The sequence below is a fragment of the Bicyclus anynana genome, chromosome 5, assembly GCF_947172395.1.
Source record: "Bicyclus anynana chromosome 5, ilBicAnyn1.1, whole genome shotgun sequence".
NCBI classification, from domain to species: Eukaryota; Metazoa; Arthropoda; class Insecta; order Lepidoptera; family Nymphalidae; genus Bicyclus; species Bicyclus anynana.
Window position 1 is genome coordinate 8,677,460 of NC_069087.1, and position 26,265 is coordinate 8,703,724.

The window sequence follows — 26,265 nt, forward strand, 5'->3', positions numbered from 1 at the left end:
CTTAGCGCTGTATTATAAGTACGATTATTAATTCCAGTCAGTAAAATGACAAGTGCAACTGTCACTGAAATGTCATTTTACTGACTGGAATTAATTAACTTAGGTAAGATTAATCGTATGTACGATTATTAAATCCAGTCCGTAAAATGACATTTCAGTGACAGTTGCACTTGTCATTTTACTGACTGAAATTAATAATCGCACTATAGGTATATTATATCACTTACCTATAACGTTGTTGTTCTGGTGGTGGTGGTGATGCGCTGCAGCGGCGGCGGCCACAGCAGCAGCCAGTGCAGCTTGCTGCTGCTGCGCTATCTGCTGCTGCGCTAGCTGCGACGCTAACTGCGATGCTAGCTGCGCGTGAAGCGCCGCGTGCATGCCCATACGGTCCAGTCCGGGACCGTCGCGTTCGCTCCGTGTCTCCTCCCCATACGTCGGGGACACCTCCTCATCTAAACAACAATGGCTCGATTAAGGCTGAATTGCATAACAATGCGTGACACTTAGGAGATGAGTATAGGATAGTATTTCAATATACAATACAGTACACTACAGTAAACTGTCTAGTCAATTTAGTTTAGTATAGGATTTTTTGTTTTACTAAACTACTTAATATCATTATTTCTAATGTATTATAATACCGGCACTCAGATGAAAAGAAGAGTAACATCATAACAATACGTAGAAGTGTTTTGTCAATTTGGTTTAATAAAGGATTTTGTGTTTAACTGAATTAATAACATTATTTATCTATTTATATTAAAATATACTTGTATTGATAACGACTTATCGGGATGTGTCACAATACATTTGAAATCTAACACCGATAAAAATACGCGTATTTCGATCGGCGTGTACATATATACCAGAAAGATAATTATGTATGAGTATATAGAAAATTAAGGTGGGCGTTTATATAAAAAAGTGAAACAATCAAGTGAACAAAGACCTACATTAAAGACAAGAATTTTACAACTTCTGCAGGTACTTGTAGTTAGGACTCACACCAATTACCAATGGACTTGTATCGCACTCAAGTTCACCAAGAATATTGTCTGTCGTTTTTTGAAGGGGATGAGGTAAACTCACACATCGAACATATTTAACACCAATAAATATATCCTGAGTCTTTACATTACACACAAATATAAATTGAAATATTTTTTTTTTAATTGTATAGAAAATAAGAGTATGTTAATAGTAAAGCAATTTTGTAACAGTAACAGGGTATCTGCGATCATTACTTTCGGAGCTACAGGGATTTAAAGGGTCAGATTTGCGGCGCTGCCACAGATCTCTGAAAAACGCCCCATACGGCCATTTTGACGGCCTCCTTGGCGCAGTGATATGCGCGGTGGATTTACAAGACGGAGGTCCTGGGTTCGATCCCCGGCTGGGCAGATTGAGATTTTCTTAATTTGTCCAGGTCTGGCTGGTGGGAGGCTTCGGCCGTGGCTAGTTACCACCCTACCGGCAAAGACGTACCGCCAAGCGATTTAGCGTTCCGGTACGATGCCGTGTAGAAACCGAAAGGGGTGTGGATTTTCATCCTTCTCCTAACAAGTTAGCCCGCTTCCATCTTAGACTGCATCATCACTTACCATCAGGTGAGATTGTAGTCAAGGGCAAACTTGTAAAGAATAAAAAAAAAAAAAAATACAAAATGGTACGAATGAATGACGTCGTAGGCACTTAACGATCGTTAGATTTGTATGGGTGTTTAAACAAAATTACTAGTATCTTTGTTATTTCTGCGTTTATGTTTATAGTTCATATAATAAAAAATGTCACATTTAATGCAGGGAAGCTAAAACTGTATGAATTTTCATCTAATTACGATAAAAGATTTTTTAAAGACTGAAATTTTACAATCTTATTTATTTTGCAAATATCCAGTCAATCTTTGCTTTTTATGTATAAATTAGTTAACATTGATCTTATTTACCCTAATTTATTATAAAAATTAGTATATTCAAACCTAGTCATCATATAAATTCTATAGACGCAGTTTGTATAATCACGTTAGATCGTGATCATATATTTTTGACAGAGGGGTAACGTCTAGCGAGGCAGGTCCATAGCAATTGGAGTTAGTAAAAAGATGTACAATAGATATTTTAGAAAAAGAAATACAAGTAAATATCCAATATAAAGGCATTAAATAATAGAAAGACAACCAATGCGTGCAACGAACTTCAAAAACTTACTTTAATTTAACTAAGTAACTTTTTCTATTATGTCCCAAATTAATGTACTTAATTAAAAAATATAATTTAAAAAATAAAATTACTTAATATTATAAACATAACCATTAATCATTTCATTGTACCTATCGGAGACGATAAACAATCTATGTGACGTTGTCTTATAGAGTTCAATTTATAAACCAGTTATATTAGCTGTCCCAATTTTACCATAGCGCCATCGTTGCATAATAAAATAAATGTATCCGTCGAGAAGACCATTGAAACTTGAGACGCCCGCAGCATCACAGAACATCTACATAATGTAGAGTAGGAACTCCACAGCAATTTCAATTAACTGTAATATAATATAATCTATACTAATATTGAATGAACAACTGCAGGGTCAGGTCTCCCTCCTTATAGACAGTGGGGTGCACTTCACAGATGCAACAATGCATTGTTTATCCTGAACACTCATTACGAAAGTGCATTTCCATTTTATACACATAGTGCATACCCTAGTTAAAGACCTCGTGCACACTACACTACATACCATCGTCGCATCACTATCAAATTGTAATATACCAAATTTTAATTGACCTAGTTGTTTTTTAGCCTAGAACGCATTAGGAACCCGGTAATGTTATTAGTTATTACTATGTAATTATCAGTATATTTTAACGGCCCATTATAGGGCCAGGTCTTCCTTCTTAATATGAAACGGCATATAGAGCTTAAACCCACCACGCTCCAATGCGGGTTGGCGGACTTATGATGATAATGTCAAATTCATTAACGAAACTATCAGATGTCAATGATAATAATGTCTGGGACCGACGGCTTAATGCGCTCTACAAGGCACAAACCATCAACTTCCTAATGTCAACCACTGACGATCAAGTAACCTCACATCCACAAGGCTGCCAAGCCGTTACCGCTGCAGGCGTGTGAGATTACTTGATAGAGTTATTATTATATAGTAGTAGTACTTTGCAAAAGGGAATGCCCATTCCCGGCCCTGGCCTACCCTAACCATCCGACAATTTACTTATATCTAAAAAAATCTTGATAATATACTTTCATAATAATATCTTTAGTTTATCAAAAAAAGTTTACGTGGCTACAACGTTTTATGACATTTATAATTAATTTTTTTTTGTCTTCAACGGGAACAAGCAAACATACTTTTACTAAGCCAATTATTTAACCAGATCCTTATATATGATATAAATAAATAATTGCCACACCATAGATATTATTTACGGGGTCATACCTGGGTTCCCAGGGCCGACGTGTATTGGCTAGTGGGCATTTACCTTTACGATGATGCAAAAAAACTAATGTCGTAACGAAAATGTAATATGAAAATGACACTTGAAATGAAATGAATGAAAATGATACTTTTATAAATATAAAACTAATGTATCTACTGTTGTACTTGAATAAACGATTTTGTATTAAATGTACATCACGAACATCCGCAAGTAACGCCCACTTCTATTCAAAAATACATTCATTATCTATTCGTATTATGTACTTTCCTTTAGCTCACATAGTGAATCAAAGCATAGGTATTTATAGCCAGGTGTCCTACAGCCTACAATGAAGACAACAGATCAAAAGGAACAATGATGGGAATATATAACATGGCATTCGAGCTGATGATATGCGTGATTTTGTACGTGTCATTGTCATAGTGTTGGTAATATGGCGAACTGAGATGAAAGCTTTGAGTATTAGAATGAAACTCAAATCTGGAGATTATTTAGAGGTAGAGGATTATATTTAGAGTTTGTTTGGAAATCTAAGAAACTAGTGGTTCGGAAAAAAGGAATTTCAATGGCTAGCCCATTAATGTGCTCTCCAATTCAAAGCTACACTTCTTGAAAAAAAAAAAACAATAATATACACTATGTGATGTAAGTATACTAGGATCGGCCCAGGATTCGAACCAGGACCTCATGATATATTTAGTAACATAGTAACTCTTTTTATGATTTACCTATTAATTCAAATCAGTAGTGTCTGAGATTAGCGCGTTCAACCAAACAAACGAACTCTTAAGCTTTATAATATTAGAGTAAATTAATATTGCCTACAATAGGACTAGTTTTAGCTTACCGCTTAACCTGCGTGAAATTCGGGTCACACTTGAAAGCAATATCCAAGTATAGTCACACTTCGCTTAAATATCGCTTTCAAGTGCATATAATATGCTTTCGAATTAACGCGAAAGCATTGTCTGAATCTGTCCAGTGGTGATTATATATGATGATACGCATAAAGCAAATAAAGTCAGTATTATTTTACCATTTTATAATTATAATTATTATTAATATATTTGAAAACCTCCGTTTTATATCAGAAATCTTTGTATCCAATAGAAAAATTATAAATTGTGTTGCAATATGTGGATCAAAGAAAATTTTTCAATTGTCCTCATGACACATCAGTATTAGGGGCACAAATAAGACGCAATGAGGACAAACGAATAGTTTTTGATAATTTACCTACTTTCTAAGTAGGACCTTTCATTTGCCATAAGTCTTGAAAATTTCACCGATTGTCACGTAACTTTCAGTTTTGTAATGTACACAAAATGGTCTTTGATTTGATAAACAACTCAGGTATATATATATTTCACCAACTTCAAAAAGGAGGAGGTTCTCAAGTTGACCGGTATGTTTATTGAAAATATATCATGACTGTTCATTTCAACTTTCACCTCCATATTTTGTAAGTCGATTCTGATGAAACGAACAATCGATTCTAAGGAACATTGCTGAAAAACCAGCTTTTACCTAAAAAATACCGCACCCAAATCGGTTGATCCGGTAAAGTACCTAATGCGGTGGCTTTTTTGCTGGGGGGTTGAAATGATGCGAACTACTGTCTTACTGTATACGGTAAAAAGTGAAATATGTTACTTACTGTCTTCGGGTACAGGGGTTACTGGACTTTCGGGCAGAAGGATTCCTTTTTGAACTAACTCATCTCTATTCGCTCGGACGGATATCTTCCTTTCTAATTCTGAAAATTAAAATTATTGTGAACGATCTTTCTGACGCATTTGAAACGCCGAAATGTCACGACTGCAGTCGTCGATAGCAGTTGCCTCTGCCGTTGGCAAAGTGCTGCTCGTGTAAATGTACCCTAAGGTTTCGACGGAGGAATGATTATTTTTCAATTCGGCTCCAGATATGGCCAAAGTCTAGACTTGTTGAGATTGCTAAGAAACGAGTACAGCAAGAAACACATTCAAAAAGTTAATTAGGTATCATCATCATCATCATCATCATCATTAACAACCCATATTCGTCTCACTGTTGAGCACGAGTCTCTCCTTAGAATGAGTGGGGTTAGGCCTTAGTCTACCACGCTGGCCCAATGCGAGTTGGCAGACTTCACACTCTCAGAAAATTCTCGGTTGTGCAGCTGTGAAGATAAGATATATGAAACTCTAATAAGTTAATAAAGTAAGTATGAATCCCCTAAAATTTTACATTTATTAAAAAAAGGAGACATAAAATAACCGTTGAGATGGTTTTGGTTTATTTACTTTCTGGTATAGAAATATTTGTTAGGTAAGGAAGGGCTGCTTACACCACTAGGCACGAAAAATCATTTAAAAGGTTGCCCCAAGTAAATAAAATTATATATTTACGTTACTATACTCGTGCTATAAAACATATATAGATAAATGTCAGTAATAAAATTATTTTTATGAGTTGATTAGAGAGATTCCTTATCAAGTATAAATATCTAGAGAAAAAGGTTCGAAACAGAACGTTATGGTGTTTTACGTAGGCAACGGACAGCAGATACGACTTACTTCTAGATGCTTCTTCAAATTTCTCCGACTTCTTTTTCCGTTTCCATTTCCAAGGTTTGAATAGTCTACCAAACGCTGAGAATTTGGACTTTGGTCGTTCCGCGGGTGGCGTCCGCGCACCTGAGCCGAGGCTGTTCGTTCGCACGGCTGAACCATTTTGTTTTTTGGCTGTAAACAAAATTATTTCATGAATAAACAATATTCGACAAAAACATCTACTTTGTACATCAAGATTCATCAGCGCATTAGGTTGATTGCATAAGTAACCGGCGTTTTTTCTACAAAATGTATCCCATTTGATTGATAGACTGTCGAAACCACGATTTTAGAAGACACGATTCACGATATCGGTCACCAGCAAGTCATACAAATTAATCTTATTGCAAATTTTGAAATCCGATAGGCGACCTCTTGCTGGCTTATTCTACAAGCTGGTATCACCTGATTTAAAACGGTCAAACACTCCCTAGACTGACTTTTACTGATTACTTCCTATTCTAAAAAAATCATTGAGATCGCGAAATTACTGTGCTGTTTTCCATCCTATCTCGAAGTGGTAGAGCAAATATGGCAAATATGAATATGGTTTTCGACACGCATTTTGTTCTAACAATAGAGAAGATTATTTTTATACATAAATAATAAACAAATTTTCACTGATGAAAAAGGTATTGAAAAACGCCGGATTATTATGCATCAACCTATTACTTAGTTATTCTATTTTTTTTTCAGAAAGACAGTTAGCTTTGGGTATAAAACTTTTGTGACAGAACTGTTTGTGTAAGAAACTAATGGAACACACGCATAACAGAAACGTATTGTTAAATTAATTTAGAGTGATACAGGGGATGGCGTGTGACAATGAAATACGTTTATCAAAAAAAAAAGAAAATCGTTTTTAACAACACAGACAACCGCACACAGATATGTCACAATGTATATAATATATAATTTCAAAACATGTTTCTACTTTGCTGACGCTCTTTCAGTTTCACACCTAAACGCGCCTGTCTCTCAGTACTTCTTACTATTTCAAGCAAAGCCAAAAATAATATCCTACTATCTGTAGTTATTGTCTTTCCCGGGCTGTATTTTGTTTGTTATGAAGCCACACAACAAACGAACAATCAGATTATTGCAAAAATCGTGATACCACGTGATCTTTCACTAATCCGATCATGTATTTATAGGTTCAGAGGTTATTAGTGTTTGTTCATTGTCTTTAGCATGAGATTCCATGAACATTCGGTAATACTATTATGTACTACGAGTACTAGCGGACGCTCACGACTCCATTATCGTGACATTGTTTTTCGCAAATCCCGCAGGAGTCATTGATTTTTTTCGGGATAAAGCCTATGTGTTATCTATTTCTACCACGGATTAATTGCTAAAAGCGTCAGCTTTTAAGGTTTTCTGTTCTGTGATTTCTACCATACTAATTACATATTACGATAAATGAGGAACCCACATAGTCAATATTTGCATTGTCAGCAACCACTTGACCGTGAACACCTCAAAAGATTAGTGCGTGTAACGTTTTGAGCAATAAAATTGGTCAACATGTGTGTCTATCCCCTCTCTTGTACTGCTAAGATTTTTTTTATTCAAAGGCAAGTCTTTGCCTGCGATCTCACTGAATGTTAAGTGACAATGCAGTCTGCAGGCGTCCACAGATCCGCATCGTACGTATCGGACGCATCGCATCAAACGAATTTTAATATTCTTTGTATTGAAAGTCATACAAGTGCGTCCACTAATCCGCATAGTATACGGACCGAATCGAACCGATTGAAATGTTATCCATTTTCTTCTACAATTTATAATGTGGATGTAAAACTAATTCTTCAGTTTAGTGAAAACGTAACGACAACTATGCAGAGTAACTTACAATTTATAATATAAGAGAGAAGCCAATATACGATTATACAGCCTTTATCTCTAAATGAAATTAGTGTTAGTTTATGAAAATAGTTTATCGGACGATAATCTAAAACCATAAACTTTTATTTTAATTTCAGTCTGTTAACCATGGAACTTTTAAGCCTTGATTAAGAAGTTTAAAGAAAAGAAAAAAGATCTATAATTTTCAAGATAAGCCTATTAGACACGACAAAAAACACTATTGTTCAAAGTTATTCGGTTGCATTGACCAACTTGCAGTAACAATCTCAAGACCTATCACGATTTCGTAACAGCTTAGACCTTCAAAGCGACACTGAAATACCTGACCGAGTACGAGATCTGATAAATGTACGTACCTACGCCACTATAAGTTTACATGCGTCAAGTTTGTACGTACAACGGACAATGTATTCATACACACATCGACAGTCAGTGGCCCCATTATGTCAAATCTATTGTTAAGAATGTCTGCATCCATTACAATGCCTAGTTACGAGAGGAAATCGTTCAGTAGATGTAATTTTTCATTCATAGTAATAAAACTGAAGGCAGTGCCAATCCAGTGTCATGTTTTAATTAAAGCCGTTTTTGAAAGAACCACAGAAATTGTGTAATTTAAACGGCTTGAATTAAAACATCACTGGCTTGGCACCGCCTTCAAACTGATCAGAAGGTAGCACATAGGTAAGATGTTATTTTTTGCTTTTTAGTTTAGGTTAATTTTTGAGTTGGAAGTCGGTTGAATTTTTTTTATTAAAATTTTTTTATTAAAATTTTTAACTCTTATAGTAGGTAGTCCATTAATATTTTGAACAATAACCACTGTCTCAAATTGACTGGAGCAAAACAGGACCTAGTGACGACACCGCCTTTAAACCGATCAGTACATTGGACACAGGTACGATTGTATTTTTTACTTCTTAGTGTATTTTATGGACCAAGCACTAATTTTATTATTCGATCGTGGACAATTCACGCCAAAGAAAGACAAATTGATAAGTATTGATGCGTTCGAGATGTGGTGCTGGAGGCGAATGTTATATCAAAACTTTTCACAGCTTTAAATAAGATCACGTCTCTGAACCATTTGTCCTCAACTACAGCGCATCCCTATTGGATTATACACGCCAAGGAAACGATAATCGAAATCACACGCCACGGAGTAGATCCCCAACCCGATATTCAAATGTACTAAGAGACAGGTGCCCGCACCTTCTACAGCGCCATCCAAATAGTCAGGGGCCGTACACGATGGAGCAGCATTGTAGTGCGAGTACAACAAAATATTATTCGCCACAACAAAAGATTATTCGCCAAAGGAGTGATGAGACTGGACATGTACTTTATGAAGTCCGTTAAATGTTTTTCTAGATTTTTTGCTCCTTTCTTTAACTTTATTATTAAAGTTAGGTATTACAAATTAACGTTGAATTTTCCGTCTTGCAATAATAATTTTAAATGATTTTAAAATAAACCCAACTTTTACCCAATTACTTCCTCAAGCTGATAACTGGTAGAATGGTTAAGAGGCAAACTGTACGACAAATATTTAATATCCATAAATACTTTTCTTATCGTTCTGTTCTAATTATTATCAGCCCGTTCTAGCGCGTAAAAGCAGCTGCCAAGATAAGAGAGAGACAAGTAAACATGTATGATGAACAGTGAAGATCTAGAATTTAGTTCAATAATAAAATTTAACATCATATTGTTTATACATACTTGATTGTGTTGATTCATTGTAAACTAACTGATATTCTACAGTTTCAACCGAATACGGGGATACAATATAGCTCATGACACTCACAAATGACCTGATTTTCAATTAGTAAAATAATTTTAAAAATTGGTTCAGGGAATCCAGAGATTACCTGATACCTCCAAAGTTTACCTCTATAATATTAGTATAGATTAGTGTTAACAATTTATGTATTTTATCATACTCGATAAAGACTTTAAAAATCTTGTCACAAAATTGTTTAATGTGTATTCTGTTTTCAGAAGGTAGCCAACAATTGACTATGATTAATTCGACGTGTTATAGAATTACGCAACACAACTAATTCCGATAGGTTTTTCATTTGAAAGGGTTAAGCTGATAATAAATTTTAATGGCGATTTAGGTGGATTCACGTATGAAACTCCATCTAGTGAAGAAAAATTTGACCCTTACATAATTAGTCTAACTCTCGTGCAAGTTAGCAAAAATGTTTTTCATAAATAATAGACGATGCTACTTACCAGGCGATAGAAATCATAATGAAGGAAGTCAAACATACTTACAAATAGGTATGTACCTCAATAAATATTTATAACATAAATATTATTGAGTACGACTTACGAGATTCGCATAAAAGGAAGATGAATTGTGGGTTTGAATATTCACAAGAGGATTGAATGGAAGCAAACGCTTTTATTCAGCAATATTCTTACAATAAGTGCCAAAAACGTTTTGAATATGAATGACTAGAGTAATTCGCGTAAACACTGGCTTTGGAGGTTTTACGCTCGCAAAATACAAGATACTGTAGAAACTGTAGTAGAAATAAATGCAGCCCATTGTGATAGTTATGCTATGTCGCCACTGACTGATCTACAAAATAATCGAGGCATAACTTTCAATATGCAAATGGCCTAATTATTTTTACTGATGCTACAAAATTGTTGAATATATGTATTTATATTCAACAATTTTGCAATTTGATTCTAGGTAAAAAAAATAATTTAAACGAGTAAAAAAATTAATTTTATATTTTTTTAAAAGAATATTTGTCATGCCTTTAACATTATGACCAACGTTCCTTTTCGCTAATAGAGTAAAGGACGGTTTTCTAACCCTTAATGTTGAGCCCGACCCCTTAATATTTCTTGAGGATTCAGTAATATTGGTTGAGAATTCAGTAAAATAGATATACCACTAACCACATAACTTCAGTCCCGTCGTGACCACGATCCATGCAACTGGGTCGAAATATCGACAATAAAAATCTCGTCGTTTTATCGTGGTATGTACCCGTTTAAATAACATTCATAGATATACCACCTTCATAAGATTAGCTTTTCAACATTTAGCTATAGTTTCTCAGACAGTCAGGCTCATTCATTTAATTTTTCTCTAACCTAGGTTCTCCCAGCTCTCCTTTCTCAATTATTTCTTTTTAGGTTCTCAATTTAAGACATTTTAAAGATTTCCTGATAGATTTCCATGCGTCATGATCATGATGCTATCATAATGGCAGCATCCTTTTGTAGTTTTTTTTTAAATAATCATGAACTTACTTGATATTAATAGCTTTAACTTAAATTTATTCATAGTAACTGAAACTTTTTATACATCTGCTTTATTTTCGCTTTTGCTTTATTTTCGCCTGTGAATTATTCGAATTGTGTTTTTGCTTTTTAACTATTGTTGATAATACAAAGCATTTCTGTTAGTGTCCATTGTGCAGTGGCATATTGTTCGTTAATTCTATGGTGCACCGGTTAAGGGGCAGAAGACAGAAGACTTACGAGTACTTCGACTATTTTTGTTGTTTAATTGAATAAGTTGCTCTTAAAGGTAGGTACACAAACGATGAGTCGTTGGATATCGTCGACTGCATCACATTAACATAAATTATTCCCATAATAACTTACGTTACAAACAAGATTTCTCTGTTAGTAAGTACTTAATTAGGTACTACTTCTCTGAATAGTTAAAATTCCCTAATGTAGACCGAAATAACTTAACTTTTGGAGTTAAGAATGTTATACATGCTATGCGATAAACCATATTGTCTAAAGAAGTTGTAGTTAATCAAATTTTAGAATAAACGAAACTCACCGGCAACAGCAACAGCTGCCACTTCTTTCGCCCCTACATGAAGAAAGTCTGTTAGAGATAATGAGCTAGCAATCAGCTGCCTGCGTTCTTGAAAATCAAGATGGTCGAGGCTGTTGGTCCTGGTACCGCGCACCGCTTGAGCGGGCGCGCTCAGCGACATGTCAACTACACTCGGCCATGTCGCACGCGCGGCATCTTCGCTATTCACAACAAACACACACCACTGGTAAACACAACACAAAGACACACACGGAACAGTGTAGGACGGCAATGATGACTATAATATCGCGATCATAGTACCTGCGTCGCGAGGAACGCGCGGCGGCGGACTGGCGCGCGGGCCGAGACGGGCGGCGGGCAGGGTGGGGGCCCGCCTGTCGCCCCTGCATGCTGCATGCACTCTACGCGCTTCGCTCGCTCGCTGATCCGTGGCACGCCTGCCATCAGCCATGATGATGCCGTACTTTGGCGACCGGAGATCCCCGACGGTATGTATCATCGTCACGAACTACGGATACTACGCATAATTATGACGAGCCTATTTGAAGTTACGGTCGAAGATATGAAGTAGCCGGCCCATCACTGTAAGGTTACAAAGGCAAGTAGGAGTTTGAACAAAGTGACCTAAATTCTATCTGTATAATTATATACCCAGGAGAATGTATGCACCTTCCAGAGGAAAATGTGTGGTTTTCCTTATGATATTTTACTTAAAATAAATGAGAACTTTGTTAAACAACACAAAATCTTTTCCGAAGTAATAAAAAGCGCAGAATAGAGAAAATCTGGGAGAAAATAATACTCATATTAATAATTCAATATCGCATATAGGTAAGTATAGATAAATAGATAATATCGAAGAAGAATTCCACAAGCACCGCCATTTTAAATTGTCGCATAAACTGCGTTGTAAAGTAATGGATAAAACCAACAATGGATTAAAATGCGACGCAGTAGCGACTCTTTGATCATTGATATTCAGTCCACATTGTCTGTCGCTACCCCGCTATACGAGTGTTTGCAGGTAGCGAGAATATAGGAGCGTGTAAGTGCGGCGAACGATCATCGGCACCGGCTTACACCCCGCGGACCACCCGCCCGCACCCCCGCTGCAAACCGAGCAGGTGTATCATATTGTTGCATTCCTCAACAATGTCGGACATAACAAAGAAAACAGTAATCCCCAAAACTGATTCTTTCTTCACTATTTTCGAGTGACACTTTTTTTAAAAGATATCTTCTTTTATATATGACTAATACTCTCATTCCCCTTCAACTAGTCGGGAAAGACTGTGTTAGGTGTGTACGACAATAATAGTCCACGGATGGAACCACAACCTCCCGTTAATGAGCGATGAGTCCCTTTACCGTGGAGCTATTTGAACAACATCAGCAGTTCCAACCAAATCTACCGTTTACCAATCCTAATATGCCTTCTATTTAATTATCTTGTTTCAAAATAATGTATTCCATTCGTTAAAGCTTAATAAAGTCGAGTTAAGAATTAAGCTTGCATTAAGATCCATTTCATATCGCTGAATAGTCCTCGTCTCTCTCTAGGTCAACTTTTACATACTCGCTTAATACGGCTGTCCAGGATTTGATGAGAGGCGCATATCAATCTCTCTGTTATAAGAAAAAGAATCTATGCAGGTATTACTTCGCACAAGTTTTACGCCACCCAGACCTAAAAAAACCCTCGACATACCTCTACGTTTCATTCCAAAATCGATGCATTCTCGGGAAGCGTTCTTACAGATCTAGATAGTGTTACCGCCCGGATTTGCATGGAGAATGTCGAAAAAAATTATCAGACCATATTATATTACAACCTCTTCCTTTTTGGAAATCGGTTTTGAAACGCGAATATGAATTATGAAGCGCGAAAAATATTCCTTACTATTACGGATTACAAAGTTGGAACAGTGTGGATCAATCAAATCACATATTATATTGCTAAATTACAGTATTTTAGTACAAAAAGTGTGTTAAACGGCGGACAGATCAACGTGTCCGTTGATCCGTTGACGGCGAAACTATAAAGGTTCCTTGTTGTATACGAAACTACTCAATAACTTAGATAAAATCATTACTCCTCAACTCAACAACGGGTATTTTCTCGACATTTTTAAATGCCGTATTAAAACTTGAACATGAGATAGCTTTTTGGCATTTTTTAAAGCTGAAAGTTTGTTAATCTATTTAGATCTGGCGACTGAGGACTTAATTTCTCATATTGAATTAATTTATTCTTAGATAAAAAAGATATATAAGTTTCATATTGATTTAATGTATTTTTAGATACAGTGCTCAAAGAGGAGAATGTAGTTAAATAGAATGTAGAAAACAATACGATAATACCCCTTCTATTATTATGTAAAATTAAGCTGTTTTTATGGACATGACAATAAATATACTACAAACATGACTTAGAGGTTATATTACGTGACTCATGCAGAAATTTTTAATGCCATATCATAACCCAAACTGAAAGCTATCACTGTAATGCAATGACCTTCTACAGAATCGAACTGCCACTGAAATTTACTGCGCACCGTGTATGTATAATAAATACAGGCGGATAGAGTGCTAACGCTGCAGTGAGGTAATGTAAAATGGGATTTTCGAGTAAATATGAGGGTATGGTAACTGCAGTAGTTATGTATGTAAAATTTTATACAGTGACTACGATCAATCAGTGATTTTAATCTTGGATGGGTGCTGCCGACAGCGTGGAAATCATTTCATTCGATGTCGCAAATAACAAACTTGGAGCAAGATAGTGTTAGTTTAGTAGTTATTTACAAAAAGACGGTTTCAAATGTTTCAAACGACTGCGACTATTTCCGAATATAACAGTATTATTCATTCCTGTGGATTGCTTAAAATCAGCACTAATAGTTGAAAATAGATTACGGAAGTCAAAGTGATAAGTATAGATTTGAGACTTGAAGTAGATACTACTGATTACCAGAATGTAATCAATATTAATTATATAAATAATCAAGTGTTAAGCAATAATTTTATCTATGAACATACGCTAACGCGTATATATACGTAATACTTATTTCTGGTTCTCAACGAGCGAGGATACCCATAGTTAACAAACAAATCGAAAGTGAGAAATAGAAACAGTGAATAGAATTAACGAGGTGAAAGAAAAAACTACAGATAAAATAGAAGGGACGGGAGTAGTGTTGATAAACTTCAGATGCCATTAAAGAAGTCAGTAACAAGCTAACCTTAATCGCAAGCAAAATACCTTAAATAGGAGCTTAAAAATATACACCATGGGAAGCGGGCTTCCCTTATTTGCCATCTCAAGATTCAATAATAATATTATATTCAAGGAGGCGGTGACCATCTTAGCCAATAAGGATTTAGACGAATGAATCAGACAGATTTTATTAAAGTATGTATCTATATATCTATACTTTTAATAAAACTGTAACAGGTCAAATTTTGTGATATTGAAGATATTTTAAAAACTTTAGTTGGATGGCATTATATGCATACTCGATACTGAAGCCAAAAATATTTTTTCTTACTATTTGTCTGTCTATCTGTCCGTATTTATGTTAACCGGACATCACGCTGAAAAAACTGAATGAATTAGAATGAAACTTTGACGATTTGAGATGATACGAAGATGGTTATACGATACTTTTTGTCGCGAAAATTGAATTAGAAGGGGTGAAATAGGGTCGAAAGTTTGTATGGAAAGCCATTCATTTTTCAAGTTACATTTGTGAAAAATGGTATTTGTACTCCCAGAAAAATACCAAAAATAATGTTGAGATTTTTCAAAATTCTACCCCTAAAGGGTTAAAAAAGGGGTTGAAGTTTTTTAACATAAATCATGTTATAAGTGATAATTTTGTAAAATGATCAGTGGACTATTTATTATATATAAAACATGCGAAAAAATAAATAGAAGGGGGTAAAATAGGGATTCAAAGTTTACATTGATTTCCACGCGGACGACATTGCAGGCGTCCGCTAGTTATATTATAATATAGTTATTAGCTACACAAACAAAACAATTGAAAATTCCTCTCAACTTACGTGTTGTTGTATTGTTATCTAGCTCCCCACTATCACTCCTAGTATCATCGTCTATAGGTCTATGTCTAGTTTTGGATACGTTAGCCCTGAGCACTGAATCATCCATCATGTACCACTGCGTGCACCACTCAACCGGGACCGTGAAACTTCATCTAATTAACATTTTTACAACAGTGCTGTCCAAATAAAACGAAACGCGTTTCACGACTAAGACATTGGCACAGAGACGGTATAGATTAGATAACGATTGATAAAATGTGACGATATTATATCTATTAACTTCAGGTATACAACAATTTCTCGTCGGCAAATTCTAACATTTACTAGATGGGGAGGATTATTGTCTGAAATAAGTTCGCGTCACTTTGAGACTATGTCCAACTTCTAGCACTGAAAAATCTCTACTACTTAGTAACTTAAAGTAGTCTACCTTACTATTTAGTAACTATTGTCGTGTAGTGAATGAATTTCTTAGACTTAAAGAGAAAATTAATTAATGTATCTTGTAAGTAACAATGTACCTATATTGAATACTAATAAATATAGATACTATATACCTATCGCATTTTCGGATTGCATTTTTTGTTAAAACCGTTTTTTAGTTTAGCCTACGCAGATGAGAAATGGTTGATGAGCCACCGCATTTGAAATGTTTTAATGACAATATACTCGTTTTACATTAAAGTTCAAGGTTATGACTCTTTTAGTACATGTACTACTCTATTTTGATAACATTTGATAGAGATACTACGAGCAGGGAGATCGATTAAAATCGTACCCACTACCCATACGATTTTTAAAAACTTAAAATAGACTTTCCTTTAAAACATCTTTATGTCCAACAGTTAATCCAAATCACATTAAACAATATTTCATAATGTACTGACAGTATTATATCATTATTACAATCACATCATAGCATTTCTGGCTTTTGACGTTAAAATGTTCTTTATTAATAATATAGAGTATCTATCCAGCTTTCGCAGACCACAAGATAAATCAATTACATGCATAAGAGGATCAAAGTAGATAGATATAAAGGCTGTCAACGTGTAGGTACACGGTTTGATTAAGCGTGTAACCTTTATATTATTAATAGACACATTGTGTCCTAGAAATTAAACCAAGCGTGTTTTCAAGCTCAAACCTATTTAAGCATATAATATGCGGCAAAGCCTTAACCGTTAAATAAAATATTAACCTTAACCCATTAGAAATAATATAATTTACGTATTTTATGCCAATAATTTGCTATACATTATTTATTGGCGAATAAATAATGTAAACAAGAGTGAACGACAATATCGATTTATTTTATTTAACAAAGAAATATCACCAATATAATATATGGAAACGTCTAGTCTATACAGTGAATGATGAAGCAAGAATGTGGCCATTGATAAGTAGTAGTGAATCATAAAAAAATAATAATTAGGGCTAGAAGAAGTTCAAGGCTCTTACTCGTAGTGTAATGCACGGGCCGCTCACCTCTGGTGTATATAGGGAAGTCGCCATCAGATCGGCTGTGAGTGAGCATGGGTCCGTAGCACCGCCACGGCGGTGGCTTGTCACGCGCCAACCGCGACCCCTCCACGGTTTTTTTCACCTCCAAGCCATTAATACATAATCGCGGCCCACGGCCCTACATTTACAACAGCACTCTTGGTGTGGCGTTCACCTCGCGAAACTCGCAATAACTCTCAGACGGTGGCGCCACGGAGTCGAAGGGATAAATGGAGGCTGCGCCGCGCATCTTACGTGCGCATCCTCACCCTACCCCGTGCTAGCCAGTAGCCAGTCGCTCGGACCGAGATAATTACTACTACATAAAGCAAGCTTTCATTTTTATACATTACGTATTATAGATTACATTACTTTCCTGGTAGATTTTATAATATTGTGAAAACTGTATTTACGAATTACACCATAAATTGGTAAAATATTAAAGACCAAAATAAGGGGTTTCATTTCACAGTTTTACGTGAAATATTTACTACTGATAAACCTGTCCACCAAGTCAAAATTACATAATTGTTGTAATGTTTCAATAATTGCACAAAAAAAAAAATAGCAATTGGTAAATTGCAATTTTCTGAATTGAAAATTATGGAACTATTTTTTATTGCAATTGCAAAATAATCATGCACTTTGACAAACTACGAGGTGCAGGTTCTATCATATATTTGTTTGTTTGTTTTCATGGATTTAATTTTTAAACAACTAATTTGCCTAGAATCATATTATACACAATTTTTTCCAATCCCAATGCACGTTAAAAGCACTTAACACTAAAATAATTGAGCATAACCCATCGTTAATCCTTGGCTGCGATTCGAAAAAGCATTAGTAAGAAACCGACAAGGTCGATTGACAATGAAATACACTTACTCAAATCACCATTGGTAGCTGCAGAATCAAACGGTATTGACAAATGCCGTGCTCCCTTAGCGAGGGACTGTTGTGAGCCGAGAATTAACTTTTCTCCACTGTCACCTATTAAAAATGGAGTTGTTTTGAATTTACCTTCTATTAATTATCATTATTATTAAACATTATAAATAATAGTACAGAGTTAAAAGTATCTACTAAATTCTATAACCTTGCTGATATGCATGACACACATACCTAAAATATTTTTTTTATTTCGTGCAAGCCCGTTCCAGCATACTTTTAAAATATATATACATATATACATACGAGTATAACTTATTAATTGGATTAAATATCTATTTATTTGTATTTGATTTGTAAAATAAAATTGAACTCATATACCTATTATTCACTAGGTACCTATACCGACTATACGCAGATGTAATATGGGTCAAACTTTGAGGCTGCTCTGGACACGAGGCGAATGGCTGCACAATGTACTAAATTTCAACTTAATTGGTCCAGCAGATTCGGAAAAAAAATACTGTGACAGACAGACATTCGGATGTGTGCGAGAGATCTTATAAGGGTTTTTGTTCGTAGGTACGTTCGGAACCCTAAAAAAAAACCCTTTTTTGGATGTAGAGCGGCGAAATTGCTGGATTGGGCCCTGGCATGGCAACGTCATAGCGGACAAGAAGTTTAGTGCATACTACCTGTTAGTACATATAAATATTGTTAAAGAGGTTTAATAATAATTAAAAAAAACTTTTTAAAAATTTAACCGACGTCATACACAATACTCTTGACGTTGGTAGGGTTACGTAGCCAAATGGCAAAACGGAAGCCTTATAGATTCGTCATGTCTGTCTGTCTATCCGTCCGTATGTCACAGCCACTTTTTTCCGAAACTATAAGAGCTATACCTACTGTTGTGAGTAGATGTATTCCGTGAACCGCATTAAGATTTTCATACAAAAAAAATAGAAAATAAAAATTACAAGGGTCTGAAAACTGAATACTTTAAACTGAAACTCAAAAATTTTTTTTTATCATACCCATATGTGTGAAGTATCTATGGATATTAAAGTTTTCAATATCATTTTTTCTTAACTATTTATATTTTGAATAATTTGCGCGAGAGACGCTTCCTAAGTGGTAAAATGTGTGCCCCCTCCCCCCCCCTGTACTACTAAAATAAGAGAATGATAAAATTAAAAAAATATATGATGCAATTTCCACCGAAAATTAATGTAATTAATGAGCAAGAAGTTTATGTTATTTGCTGCTACGGAACTACATTAGCGAGTCCGACTAGCATTTGGCCGCTTTCCTTTTATTTTACAGTTGCCATTTTGAAAATGTTTATGTAACTACCACGATTTTGATGAACTCAATGACTCCTCACATGTCAAAAACCATCCAGCCATTTGGGCTGCCACATTTACATGCCAAGGAATGGACATACTCGTACATACCCACATACATACAAAAAACATACATACATACATACGCACGAAAAACATTACCCTTCTTCTGACGCAATGGGGTAAAAAGCAGTACCACACACACTACTATTTTCTTGTCTAAGCATCCAATGCAGCTAAATTGCAATGCAGAAATCTGGGAGTTCGAACTATGCATAATAAGGAGCATGTTTTTTGCATCATGCAGCAAGCCATTTTGCCACACAAAAACAAATTTCGTTTGGAGTCACCAGGCTTTCCTTCGTACAGTAATTGTATTTTCATGAACTTTTACAGACACATGACACTCACTGAACTAGCAACACTGGATTGCCTGGTTTGGGAGCTGCACAAGGTGAGATGGTGATGGTATGTCTGGTGACTGGTAGCTGGTGAGCCAAGACTTTACTGGTAGCTGGTCAACCATGACATTAAATGTCGCCGCACACAGGTCCAGGAGCCACACCACCAGGCTTTTGGCTTCAGTATCAATTATATGTATAACACTCTATTTTCAAAATATCTTTTCAATGGACAGAATGGATATTAGTTACATGACTATAATATTACATTTTAATAACATCCTAATATGGTCTAATACAGCATTCACATCTTGCACTAGACTTACTTGGTTGTCTAAAGTCAAAGCACATGTATAAATAAAACTGTCAGTCATTTGTGGTAAATTTAATTTAATTATAGTATCAGTTTTTTATAATACTATACCATAGAACTGCTTATACCACAAAATAAATTTCTATGCGTAATAAGGTCACACTGTGTGTGTGTGTGTGTTGATTGTCTCAACACACAGTGTGACAATATAATTTAAGATACATTTCAATAAGTTATAACTTTATATTTACATGTTACAAAGAATTTGATATAAATTTATAGCACTAAACTACCATTGTAAAAGTTAGTTGAGAAATCAATTGGGCTCATTTTCCTAACTCGACGCAGTGATTCCTTGAGTTCCATCTGCATATTTCTGTAAGACATTTTCCATTGCCCTTCTGTGGTATTTCCACAGGAAAATTGCAATGGAAAATCTCTTAAAAATAATTTATGCCACAAACTATCATTATTTAATAATAAATTTAATTTTTTACATGTTTTTGAAACATTGATGATGTCTGGCACATCTAAATACAACATTAATTTAAATATCAGCTCCTCTGGTAAACCAATCAGGCTTGCACCCGAATAGCCATAATAATTCAAAATTGCACTTTTAACTGGAGTTATTATTTTGTTTTTGAATATGTTAGATAAATGGTTTAGGTCACAAAACATCATTGGGATGGTTGAAGCTTTCAGATCTACAATATAATGATTCACATTAAAACATACAGAATATACTTCAGAATTGATATTGCTAATGACCACATTTATTAAACTTGAAGACTCAAGTGAACACAATACAAATTTCACTAAAGTGTCATGAAAACCGTTCATTACAAATGTTAATTCGTATACACCATTGGATGACTTCCATTTGAGTAAGTATTTGTTATCAATGTGTTTCCAACATTCTAAATCAATTGTATTATTGGTCATCAATAAAAAGCCATTTTCATATGCCAACACAGCCACGAGAATAATAAATATGTCTGTTTGCTTTAATTCACTTTCCTCCTCCACCAAAATTCTTTTTAAAATATCCTCAAGAAGGGAAGGAATTTTCTCTTGGGTACTCTCATACAAAGCGATATCCATGGTTGAACATAATACAGACAATGCACAGAATTAAAATTTCAATAACATAGATGTTTCCCTTTTTTTCTTTGCGTAACTTTACATTATTTTATTTGATACACCATAATTTTAAATTACAATTTTCAAGGCAGAATCAGAAAACAAATAGATTTGTTTTGAGTTTGAGTTTGACTTTGACATGACAGTTGACATTTGACAAAAACACGACTGACCACAGACTAGGACTACGTCATGGACATGACGCATAGACAAGAAAGAAGAAAAAGAACTAAAGAAAACCACTGGAAATTGGAAAAAATGTCCAAATTAGAGAGAAGGGTTGACCACTAGCACCGAAATCGAAAATATCGTTCTCTTTTATCACAATGGGAAGAAAGAAAAAGGGATATAAAGGGTGTCCCGTAATTAATGGTTAAAACGCAAGTGTTACACCACTTATTTATCTAAAACTAATTTGAATGATTTTCCAAAAATCCCCAGGGTGACCATGTAAAATTTTTTTTTTTTTTTCAAATTTGCTTTTTGAATCAGTTTTTTCAATTCTGTAGCTGTTGTAATTAAGATTTAAAAAAACTGATTTTTGTTAAATTATCAATGTACTATGTTACTATTTTTATAAATAATGTTTTATTGGTTTGGTAGCTTTGAATGCAATAAATATTTTTCTTTCGTTAAGATGACCTGATTAAAAAAAATTGTCCTGTAAAAAAATGTATGGAGCTGAAGTGTACTATTATTTTAAAAACTTGCACCTATAAGTGTAGGTAGGAGGTTTATAAATTGGTATAAAACTTGTGTCCACATTATGTAGTTAAAAGTGTAGGTGAGGTGAGGTGCCAAATTTTCAATACAAGAAAAAAATTTTAAAGTGTGCACATTCAAACTTTACTACACGAAATTAATATTGCATATAAAGTATTTGATATGAGTCAACTGCCCCATTATGTCAAATTTAAATTTTTACCTCAACAAAATATTTTGTGTCTTTAAAAAAGGAAAAAAAAAATCCATATTATTCAAGAAAAATTCCATTCCATTTTTAAATATTTTAATGACTGTTTACAAAAAGGAAAGAAATAAGATGCAGTATTTTTTTATTGGTGATTATTATTATTGTTGTTAGCGTAAAATTTTGAAACACAAATTATGACTATGTTGTTGTGTAAAGTCCCTGTCAAATTCACAACCTAAGACAATAAGGTGTTTACATACACATGTTTACATAGTCTTCGGTTTTAAGATCTAATAATTCTATTGCATTTCTGAGACACAGGACATTGCATATCTACGAGGTAGGTACCACGTGGATATGCAAGATAGTTAAACCTGCACTCCTTATGCCAAAAAACAGGACTCTGGAAATTTTTGGGTTCTACTCTTGGGACTTTATTGGGAAAAAGGCAATTTTGTTTAAAATTGCCTAATCTATACTTGCAAATTAGAAATGCGAAAGTAAGTCTGTCTGTCAATTGGTTACCTTTTTACAGCAATACCGCTAAACCGATGTAGATGAAATTTGGTATATACATAAATTGGACTTTGGAGCAGAATCTAGGATACTATATCCCAGAAAAGTCCAAGGCTTCCGTAGAATTTTTAAAAAATACAATTTCTTGTGAACGAAGTTGCGAGCATTCACTATTTCTCGTCAAAGAAGTTGCGAGCATTCACTAATGTCTAATATACCCATCATAACTAGAAAACAATCATAAAGCTATTTCATAAAGTTATATGTTCGTTTCAAATATTGTTCTCTGTATGGCAGTATAATTCATATTCTATATTTTTAAGATTAAATTAAATAAATTATAGTTTAGAATTTAATCCACATAAGTTATAGCATTAATATTTAATTTGATTTGATATTAAATTTTTCTTTCAGCATACAATGCAATAAATATTAAACAATGGCTTTTTTTTCATCTTTAACAAGATAACATTGAGACTGGATATGATCTATATACAGGGTGTAGTAGAGTACTTCCCATAACTTCAAGGTCAAGTCCTACTTATAGGAGCAGAACTACATTTTTTTTAACTAAAAAACAGAAAAACTCTTTCTCACACTTCACACTAATATTATAAAGGCGAATGTTTGTGTGTAAGTGTGAAAGTATGTTTTTTCCTCTTTTACAACTTTTTAGCTTTAACACTTTTCATCCCGGAAAAATCCATGGTTTGTGAAAAATTTAATTCCACACGGGCGAAGTTGAGGAAGTCCACTAGTGTTTTCATAAAAGGTAATTCAAACAATTCCGACTATCCATGTAAAACACGCCTTTATGTATCCTTGCATTTTAAAATACCTAATTGTAGTAGTAAAAGTGGCACTTCACTAGTTATACAGCTACAATGATAAATCAATGAATAAGTTTGGCTAGTTCATAAAAATATAAGGATGCAATATAAGGGACACAATTTAAGATCTAGTTACAAAAACAATATTTTCTACTCTGAAAATATTCATTTTAGAACACATGTTCCAAATACATTTTTAATTAATTTTCCTTATAGAACTTAACCATAGAGTTATGGGAAATACTCCCGAGCACCCTGTGTATAAAACATACCTCATGAAGAGAAATAAACAAATCTCAATCAATAATTATTCAGAAATATCCCTATCTCTTTCTTGTCATTGGGATGAAAGTGATGGTACTGAGATAAATCTATCGCCAATGCCATTGGTCAATATTTTATTTATGTGTACCCACAAGATATGTTGTTGGTTGCATACTAGGTCTAAGGATGTTAAGTGGTCATTCAGTCTATGATCATAGTGGGTCTAAAAAGGTACCAGTAACTATACTATCCATATCTTAGAAAGTTTCTGTAAAGCATCAACCAGTACACAAAATCATTAGAAGAAGGCTTATAACATGCTCAATTGTGAAACATTTAAATTAAACTAAATTTTTTCAATGACTTGACTACTTAACTAAAATCAATGTATCTATAATATTAATTGTCATTTGTCAACTTGATGTACAGTGTTTAACAACAAACAAATTAAAAATGAGGATATAAATCACTAGTCATTTTAGAACACTACTGTAGTGAATTTTAATTAACTTGTTCTTAAAATAATGACAATAGCCATATCATAGAAGATAAAAGATACTAAAGTTGAGTACACAATGAGTAATGTACAATAATTTATGTTTAATGTAATTTTTCAACAGTTTTACCCCAAGAAATGATGGGTAGATGATAGTGAATATGAAACGTCAATGTTTTCCCAGTTCACTTTGTAAAGGTTTGCAAAGTTTGTAAAGGTTTAGATAGTATTTTTTTTCATAAATACTGTACTGATTATATTCTAAATGTAACTCTTAAACTATGTACACATTTCTTTCAGTATATTGGAACTGAGTTATCAGATTTGTAATAATATGAGGTTATGCTTTTTTATATCGTATGCAATTCTCTCGACAATAAGTTAGGGAATTCATTTGAACTTACCAATGTTTCCACTGCTATTTTGTTTCTTATTGCTTTTTAAGGATCCATCCAAGTTGTGATTACTCGAACTTTTGTCGCTGTCACTTGCCATTGAAAGTTATCGCTTATAACAACATTGGAGAAAATGGCATTTTCAGTATAAAGTTTAAATTTGTTATTAAACTGTTTATTCGTATTTTATAAATATATAAAAGTAACAAATTCACTTTTTGATTGTTTTGTAATGCATTACAAATGTTTACACCCTCGGCCTCGACTTCAAAAACGGAAAATATGTCATATTTGACATTTAAAGAATCTGTTCAAAAATTACTTTTTTTTTATTAAAAACTAATATTTTTTAATGCAAAATCCTACTGGGTTTGAAACTGTTTAAGCAAGGTTTAAGCAATACATTTAAAAATTAATAGTTTATTACAGTATTGTATACTTCATTTTCATATATCAAGATCCGTAGAAAAAATATTGCGACGTTCATAAAAGTCGCGGCTACTCCACTAATGTACTCTGTGATTCCACGGTGCAGGCACAGATTATTAGATATTAAGTAGGAGCAGGGCTGCACTTTGCACTCTGCAGGCCCGTCCCCGTCCCCGCGTTAGACCTTCGTATCGTAGGCTCAGACTAATTACCGTACCAGGACCTGCCTCGCTAGTGATTACTGTCAAAACTATATGATCATGATCTCCATGATGAAGAGTGTGTTTTATTTTATCACGATCTTAGGTGTTCATATTCTTTAATCTTCATACGAACAGCGTTTATAGAATCGACGTTTCATTGTGTTGATATTACGATTAATACGTTTAAAAACTTATAGTTGTGTGTAGTGTAAGGACACAAGATATATTTATTGGCATTAAATATTTTCAATGTGTGAGTTTACCTCATCGACGTCCTCCTCAAAAAGCGACAGACAATTTTGTTGGTGATTTTGGCACGTAGGTCGTAGCATAAAATGAAGACCTAATCCACGGACCACACGGCTCGTCCATCTGTGATTCTATGCGTTCCCATCATATTAGTCAAAGTGTAGCGTAGCGTAAAAACTGGGGGCGTAGCTACCGCCGTATCAATGATACGAGGTCCCAGGACTACAGGGGCCCCGTGGGTCTGAAAGCAAAAATTAGTAAATTAATGTAGGTAATAAGTAACGTTTTGTTCTTTCTAATCCACAATCTCTTGCCAACTATTGGGCGCACGCTTAACATCTTGTTCATGTTATATCATTCATTCTTGTTCATGTTATATATTTCTTTTGTGAGAAATCTTTCCCCTTCATTTGGGCCCTTCGACTATTAATAACAGGACCTGTCTCGCTAACCGGTATCCCTCTGGCAAAGATCAAAAATCAATGATCTTACGCGTTTATACGGAACAGCAATAAATCATTCATTCATTCGGTGTGTCTAACAATGGTTTAAAACCACAGGG

The 26,265-nt window shown here is 34.5% G+C and overlaps 1 protein-coding gene across 4 annotated transcripts in view; it reads right to left on the bottom strand.

Annotated features, from left to right (window-relative positions):
- Positions 1-25,103, bottom strand: part of LOC112054850 (phosphatase and actin regulator 4B) — a 75,016-nt gene extending 49,913 nt beyond the window's left edge. Inside the window, exons 1-5 of one of the 4 annotated variants that reach the window (XM_052881576.1) lie at positions 24,832-25,103; positions 18,203-18,307; positions 6,022-6,189; positions 5,121-5,219; positions 228-455 (exon numbers count right to left, since the gene is read on the bottom strand). In XM_052881576.1, coding sequence (XP_052737536.1) covers positions 228-455; positions 5,121-5,219; positions 6,022-6,189; positions 18,203-18,307; positions 24,832-24,922 — 691 coding nt within the window. In that variant the 5' untranslated portion in view covers positions 24,923-25,103. Of the gene's footprint in view, positions 1-227; positions 456-5,120; positions 5,220-6,021; positions 6,190-11,749; positions 12,092-18,202; positions 18,308-24,831 lie in introns of those variants that run through there. The other 3 variants (XM_052881577.1, XM_052881579.1, XM_052881578.1) reach the window with 3 other exon arrangements.
- Between the last annotated feature and the right edge of the window lie 1,162 nt (positions 25,104-26,265).